Raw genomic sequence first — 8,317 nt, 5'->3', positions numbered from 1 at the left:
TATTTGAAATAGACAAGCAGTTATTCCATCATCTTCCTTTTTCTAATTTAAAATGCTGCCTTTATTATATACTAAATTCCTACACACACAAAATTTTATTTCTGAACTGAAAATTATTTCCTAATTTCACAGTCCTTTGCCATCAAATCCCTCGTATTCTTTAAAAGTCATGATTTAATTTGAGTCACTAAAATTATAAACATTGGGCTTAAGGAACAGAAAATATTCAGAATCTGTATTCAGAATCATAGAGTGATCAGATGATAAGGCTTGAACATGAAACTCAGCCATAAGGAAACTCTTAGATTTTAGCGATGCTAGAAGAAAAACTACATCCTTTAATTTGGAGTTATTTTTCACTGGTGGGTGATATTTTATGACCACATAGAATACCTACAAAATATTCGAAATTGATCTTTCGGATACCTAGAATGCCTTCAGGTTCACTCTTTATGCCTTTAGTTATTCCTTGTTTTCATTCTGTGCTTTTAGCTCTGTAATCCAAAATATTCAGCTTTCTTCCAAATGTGCATATTGGAACATCCAAATAATACAAACTTTTAGTTCTCAAGGTTTTGTTCCAGGAATGCTGCTGTGCCTGCAGGAGGTCAGTAGGTTGGTTTTTTCCAGAGAAAGTATAGGATTTTTAACTCCTTTTGTTTTTTGTGTTTGAATATGAGACTGGTTGCTGTAACACAAAAAATACCAATTTCCAAATTACATAATAGTTTCTGAAATTTTGAATGGCTTAAGGCAATACATGTTATTTTGGTCCCTGGATCAATATCAGCTAGGAATTAGAAATACAAATGTCTGGGGCTCCACTTCAGACCTACTCTGGAGGTGGGGCTCAGCAATTTGTGTTTTAACCAGCCTTCCAGGTGATTCTGATGCTTGCTAAAGTTGGAGAACCATTGGCATTTTTTTAATCAATTAAAATAAAGTGGCCGGGCGTGGTGGCTCACGCCTGTAATCCTAGCTCTCTGGGAGGCCGAGGCGGGCGGATTGTTTGAGCTCAGGAGTTCGAAACCAGCCTGAGCAAGAGCGAGACCCCGTCTCTACTAAAATTAGAAAGAAATTAATCGGACAACTAAAAATATATAGAAATATATAGAAAAAATTAGCCGGGCATGGTGGCGCATGTCTGTAGTCCCAGCTACTGGAGAGGCTGAGGCAGGAGGATCGCTTGAGCCCAGGAGTTTGAGGTTGCTGTGAGCTATGATGACGCCACGGCACTCTAGCCTGGGCAACACAGTGAGACTCTGTCTCAAAAAAAAAAAGGAAAATAAGTTGTCTGCAAATTGCTAACACTAGTCTTCATGTTACTTTTCATCGGGAGAAAAGGATGAAGACTAGTGCTGTTAACTGCAAATCTGAAGCAGGTTTGGTTCTGGTTCTTTTTCTGGTCTGTTTACTCATCCTAATCCTATCCACCAATGCCAAGTAATGTGTTCTCTCTTCCTTTATACTCATTAAACTGCAAACAAAGTTTGGTATATTTAGCTAGTATTTGCTAATATCCTTCTGTGTATTTACTAGTGTTCTTTCATAGATACAAGTTACTGAATATGATTAGCAAAAAGAGAACTTCGCGTAAAATGTGATAAAAGATGTTTCAAAGTTTTTTTTGCGTTAATGAAGGAAATAACATTGTTAAGTGCTTACTTTTCTATATAAGGTATTTGAGGGCAATATAAATATTAAAATGTGTGTTTCTTTTTTTTTATAAATATTAGATGTTAAAAACATTTTTGTGCCTAAGAATCAAGGAAGTAGAAGTGAAAAAAGATACAGAGGACATTAATAAGCCAAAAAAGTTCATGACTTTCAAGGAAAAGAGAAAAACTCTATCAAGAATGCAGAGAAAGGTTGGGCTTATTTTCTTTTTTGTTGCATTTCAATATTCTGTTTCATTTAATCTTAGATTAAAATCATAGTATAGGCGCAGGTAAATATAGTTAAATCATAAATATAAGAATTTCAAAATCTAATATTTAGAGAATTTTACTTTTCCCAGTACTGCAAAGAAATGTTTTCTTAAATCAGTTGGGACTGATAATTATTGGCAAAGAAAGGATAGATATTTTTGACAGGCTGGCCTTTAGATCAGTTTAGAATTGTGATACACAGATTCCCTCCTTAACAGAAAGGATGCATTCATGTGAATTTGGCAGCAAAGTGAGTTTCTGTTATTTGAATCATGTTTCTTTATTGGTTTATATTTTAAACCTGGTTGAAATTCCAGCCCCTTGTTTATTTACTGAGACTTTGGAAACATTCTTCTTTTTTTTTTTAAGAAATGGGACTAATAATAGTACCTACCCTACCCTACAGGGTCATTGTGCAGTTTAAATGAGATTATGTATGTAAAGCACTGAGAGTTCATAACACTGAATGTGCTTTATAAACATTAGTTGTTACTACCACCAACATCATTTTTATTCTTATTATCACTACTTAAAACATTTCTAAACAATTTATTAGAGTTATCAAGTTGCTTGTAAAAGCAAAACAAAAAAATAATTTCCAGGGGTATTCATCTTTGGGTATAATAAATTTTGAAAACATGACAGAAGTATCAAAATAGACTTAATAATTATAAACAAATGAAGGTAAATATTTTATTTATACTATCCTAAGTTGGATATCTGTTAGGAACAGCAAGTATACAGCTGTGGTGGGGAAACAAAGACCCATTAAGAACATGGCAACCTTTAACAGCTTCTCATGAGAGAAGAAACCTATGCTTCAGTCAGTCCCCTGTGCCTCAGGTAGCTTAGCAACCATCGTTTGCTCCTCTTACAGCATTAAGACGTGGGGGAAAAATGGTTATTTTATTGAATTTCTGTATAGTATCTGGTTTTATGCATTGTATGTAAATGTGATTAAGAAGTATTGATGATTGGCTTCCATGTTATAATAGGTGATTTAACAACTAGGAATTATTTTTGGGCTCAGCATGTTCTTTTTGTTTATTCTTTTTTGAAAAATTTTGATTGGTGGCCAGGCGCAGTGGCTAACATCTATAATCCCAGCACTTTGGGAGGCTGAAGCAGGAGGATCACTTGAGGCCAGGAGTTTGAGACCAGCCTGAGCAACAGAGTGAGACCCCATCCCTACAAAAATAGAAAAATCAGCTGGGCGTAGTGGTATACACCTGTAGTCCCAGCTACTTGGGAGGCTGAGGCAGGAGGATTGCTTGAGCCCAGGAGTTTGAGGTTACAGTGAGCTATGATGATGCTACTGCATTCCAGCCCGGGCAACAGAGCGAGACTCCATCTCAAAAAAAAAAAAAAAAAAGAGAAAAGAAAAATTTCAATTGAAATTACAGAAAACATTAATATATCCCATGTATCCACCATTCATGATGAACAAATATTAATAGACTTACTTTATCCTTGAAAAGAAAGAAACCATTGGTGAGAGAGTAAGAATCCCCATTGTTTCTCTCTCCATCTCATTCTCTGCCTTCTTCCCAAGGAGGCAGCCACCATCATTAATTAGGTTTGTGTATACTTTTTATCTATGTTTTTCTACTTTTATTTATTTGCATTCATAGACAATATGTGGTATTGTATGTGTTTTTTAGTATTTACATATTCTTCCTCTGCTTTTTTCACTCAGTGGTATGTACTCTTAGATTTTTTTTTCTTTCAGTGGAAGAAAGCAGAAGAGAAACTAGAACGAGAGCTTCGGGAGGCAGAAGCTTCAGAGAGTACTGAGAAGAAACTTAAACTTGTGGGTAGTTTCACATTCTGTTATGCTTTTAAAATGTTTTTTAAATGATTTTAACTAGAAATGTATTATTTCAACTTGTAGTTATATAATTTTGGTTTATTTATGAGGTTTTGATGTGTGATTTTTGTGATGTGCAGGAAGCTATAATGTGATCAGTGCTAGTTTTATGAAATCACAGGTTGTGTATCTTTATTCTATTTTATTAAAGTTCCATAGATTGAATTGTGGGGAGGGGAGGGAAGGGGTAAAAGAAGGTTAAACTTTGGAAGTCATAGTTATGCTGACTCAGAAGAAAGCATTCCAGCTTATCCTAAAGTCATTTTGTCTGTTCCCTCTGCCAGCATACAGAGACTCTGAATATTGTGTTTGTAACCTACTTCAGAATATTGAAGAAGGCCCAGAGGTCACCTCTCCTGCCAGCAGTTCTGGAAGGTCTTGCCAAGTAAGGGCTGTGTAGGTTGAAACCTTTCTAGGTTCTTTCTAAATAGATAAGACCAAAGTAATCATGAATTTTAAATAGGGTTCACTAATCATGACCCATTGTCCTCAGTTCTCATGCGTTTTTTATTTGTCACCGGTCTTTCCTTGAAACTGTTCATAACGATTGGCTTTTTGGTTTTCTCATCTCAAACCTTTATTGATTGATTGATTGATTGATTGAGACAGAGTCTCACTCTTGCCCTGGCTCGAGTGAGTGCCGTGGCATTAGCCTAGCTCACAGCAGCCTCAAACTCCTGGGCTCAAGCCATCCTCCTGCCTCAGCCTCTCCAGTAGCTGGGACTACAGGCATGCGCCACCATGCCCGGCTAATTTTTTTCTATATAGTTTTAGTTGTCTGATTAATTTCTGTCTATTTTTAGTAGAGACGGGGTCTCGCTCTTGCTCAGGCTGGTCTCGAACTCCTGAGCTCAAATAATCCGCCCGCCTCGGCCTCCCAAAGTGCTAGGATTACAGGCGTGAGCCACCGCGCCTGGCCTTCAAACCTTTTATTTTTAAAATGTCCTTTACTAACTGCTTCCTTCTGCTTACCAAATTCTGGGTGTCTCCAAGGTTCATCTCTTGTTCTTGGTTCCTTTTGCACTGTGTAGTCAGTTATCCACCATTATAGTTGGATCTTGAACTCTTGGCCTCAAGTGATCCTCCTGCCTTGGCCTTCCAAAGTGTGGGGCTTACAGGCATGAACCACTGTACCCAGCTGTTATTTGAGTGGATAATGCAAATGACTCTTAAATCTATTTTAATCTAGCTTGCACATCATTTCTCTAGTTCTGTGTAATCTGTTCCTGCTAAGATAGATCTTTTTGTATATTATGTCAACACTGATGACCTTTTCATGGGTGTTAACCAGAATTAATTGTTGTCATGATAGCTTCCACAATTATTTGGGGTAGTATCCTGTAAAACAGCGGTCCCCAACTTTTTTGGCTCCAGGGACTGGTTTCATGGAAGATAATTTTTCCACGGGGGTGAGGAGAGGGGTGGGGTATTGTGGGTAGCGGGGAGGATGGTACAGAGCTCAGGTGTTGATGCACAACCTGTTTCCTAACAGGCTGGTGTCGGGCTGTGGCCCAGGGGCTGGGGACCGCAGCTGTAGAACATTGCTATCCGATAGGAATATAATGTGAACTATGTATGCAATTTCAAATTTTCTGTTAGCCACATTAAACAGGTAAAAAGAAACAGGTAAAATTAATTTAATGTATTTTATCAAATTTGATTTATCTAAATTATTTTAACATATAAGAAGTATTAAGCGTTATTGAGATATTTAGCATTCTTTTTTTCCATAACATGTCTTTGAAAACTGATGTATATTTAACACTTAGAGCACATTTCAATTTGGACTAACTACATTTTAAGTGCCTAATAGCCACATGTGGCTAGTGATTACTATTGTTGGACAGTACGACTTCAGAAATAAAGTTAGAAATAAGACTAGTGGCTGAAAGATAAAGAAAAGGCAAGTTCTGTTCATCGTAAGAAATTACTTTCTAATGACTGGAGCTATTTGACAGTGGGATGCATTTCCTTATAGGGTAATGTAGTATTTGAAATTGAAAATCTTCAAAGAGAGGCTGGTCAGAAAAGGGATTATTCCTAGATTGCATATGACCTGCTGCTTGTTTTTTTAATGACCGATTCCTTTATTTAACAAAGTTTTTTTAAATAATACACGCTCATTTTAAAAGTTCAAATAATGCAGAAGAATATACAATTTAAAGTTATGAGTTCCCCCTCCTGTATATGTATGCAGGTCTATCTGCCTGCCTTTCGCACAAGTGGAATCACGCTGTGTATAGCATCCTGTAACTTGCTTTTTTTTGGTAAACAGTTACTTTGGGTATCTTTCCATGTTACCATGTATAGATTACTTAATTTGTTTAAAGTTAATAGTACTCCATTTTATGGATATGTAATACTTTATTTGGTCAGTCCCCTGTGTTGCACTGGAAATCCTTATACATCTTCGTGTACTTGTGTGCATGTATTGCCAGATCAAAGGATATGCTAATTTTAAATTTTGATAAATACTGCCAAATTGCTTCTCTAAAAAGTTGTACTAATACTCATGGAATATATCACTTCTAGGGTCTTGTTCTAAGATTTACATAGGGTCCAGGATTCTTCACTAATATTGAAGAGATACCCTGACTTATTTCAATGCCTAATATAGTATACAGAGTACTCTCACATTTGGTAGCTCAGATGATTCTTTCTCCTTAACCCTATTTGGTGTTTTTAGTTATTTCTAGAAATAGAAGCCCAGGACAATCAAGTGACATTTACCTAGTATCACATAGGTAATTAATAGCAGAGCCTGAGCTAGATATTAGGTCCAGTATTCTTTCCATTTTATATTTAAAGCCGTCATAGGGTCCATATTCTTATAAATTGCAGAATCTTTCCTCCTTTCTCTCTTCCCACCACTCTACCACCTGTTTTCTTTCTTTCTTTTTTTCTTTTTTCTTGAACTCCTGGGCTTAAGCAGTCCTCCCACTTCAGCGTCTGGAGTAGCTGGGACTACAGTCTCATGCCACCATGCCTAGCTAAGTTTTAAAAATTTTTTTGGTAGAGGCAGGGTCTCTTGCTTTGTTGCCCAGGCTGGTCTTGAACTTCTGGCTCCAGTGATCTCCCTCCTCCGCCTGCCAAAGTGCTAGGATTATAGGCGTGAGCCAACATGCCCAGCCCCACCACCTGTTTTCTTAGAAGCTGATGCTGCTGTTTCTTTTATGACTTCGAGTAGTGCTGGACACATAGTAAACTTTCCTCAGGGAAGTTGTTGGCTCTTAGCAACTTCTTTCTCAGGGCAAAAGTATTTTTTAAGTATTTTTAGTCTGTTTAGTGCCTCGTATATTCTCACTGAGTATAGTGTCCAACAGTGTCTGAATTGTCAAAAAGGCCAATCTGAATTAATGAAAAGTATCAATAATTGCCATTATCTCCATCATAGCTAACATTTGAAATAAGGAATGTTAAAATATAGTTTTAAAGTCAAGCTTAATTTTTACCTGCTTTATTTCTGTTCTTAGATTATCTGTTAACTCAGTTTTATTTGATTCTAGGTTTGCTCACCTTATAAATGTGGAGTTTTTTGATGATTTATTAGTAGTTCTTCATACTCTCATTGAGTCTGGAGTAAGTAAACTCTATTAATGAATTACTTCTTTAAAGATATAAATGGTAATTATCATTCTTAATGTGTATATATATATATTTTTAAAGGACCTAAGCTATCAAGAAAGTCTTCACTGTGTCCAGACTGCTTTTCATATACTTTCTGGACAAGGTAATAAGATAGTTTCTTAATGAAGTTCTGTTTGCTTTATCTTTGAAGGTATACGTACCTAATTGGTATTTGTTGTTATTTCAAAGGTGATGTTCTGAATATTGATCCAATGAAATTCTATACACATCTCTACAAAACACTGTTCAAGTTACATGCAGGTATATATGTTTAGATAATGTTTCCTTAATACATATTTATCTTCTAAGAATGTGTTATGACCAGAATTGTAGTCAGTGACAAATGAGAAATAGGATCTGATACATAACATGCTGTGGTCTATCAGTGCTATGCATCTGTATTTAATCTTATGTAAGACCTGGAGAGAGAAAACTTTTGGAATTGACTGGAGATGTAGTAAATATAGCCCACTGCATTTCCTTAGCAGTATGGCATTACCTTATTGGTTAGGGAAATGGTTTGGGACAGTACAACAGTTCATCTTGGGTTTTTCTGGAGTTAAGTGAAGTTGCATAATAAAAAAGTAATGAGAATAGCCTTGAAGAATATGTCTGCCATTTTAGGTGCTACCAATGAAGGTGTCGAGACTGTACTCCAGTGCCTTGAGGTCATGCTGACTAAGCGCAGAAAGCAAGTTTCTCAGCAGCGAGCCCTCGCCTTCATCAAGCGCCTTTGTACCCTTGCTCTTCATGTTCTTCCAAATTCAAGTATTGGCATTTTAGCAACTACCAGAATATTAATGCATGTGAGTAGTGATACAAATGAATAGAGCTAAGTTCTTATAGTGCAATGATTTTTTTGTTTCATGTATGTCTTTTTTTTTTTTTTTTTTTT

The 8,317-nt window shown here is 36.3% G+C and overlaps 1 protein-coding gene across 1 annotated transcript in view; it reads left to right on the top strand.

The window, feature by feature from the left end:
- NOC3L (nucleolar complex associated 3 homolog (S. cerevisiae)) overlaps nt 1-8,317 on the top strand; it is a 45,940-nt gene that overhangs the window by 31,113 nt on the left and 6,510 nt on the right. The window contains exons 8-14 of the mRNA XM_012659667.1: nt 1,737-1,868; nt 3,658-3,738; nt 4,080-4,180; nt 7,302-7,374; nt 7,462-7,525; nt 7,612-7,683; nt 8,047-8,228. Of these exons, the coding sequence (XP_012515121.1) occupies nt 1,737-1,868; nt 3,658-3,738; nt 4,080-4,180; nt 7,302-7,374; nt 7,462-7,525; nt 7,612-7,683; nt 8,047-8,228 (705 nt within the window). The remainder of the gene's footprint in view (nt 1-1,736; nt 1,869-3,657; nt 3,739-4,079; nt 4,181-7,301; nt 7,375-7,461; nt 7,526-7,611; nt 7,684-8,046; nt 8,229-8,317) is intronic.

This window comes from Propithecus coquereli, unplaced genomic scaffold, assembly GCF_000956105.1.
Source record: "Propithecus coquereli isolate 6110/MARCELLA unplaced genomic scaffold, Pcoq_1.0 Scaffold63, whole genome shotgun sequence".
Taxonomy (NCBI): Eukaryota; Metazoa; Chordata; class Mammalia; order Primates; family Indriidae; genus Propithecus; species Propithecus coquereli.
The sequence above is the reverse complement of the archived record's forward strand: the minus strand, read 5'-3'. Positions and strand labels throughout refer to the sequence as shown.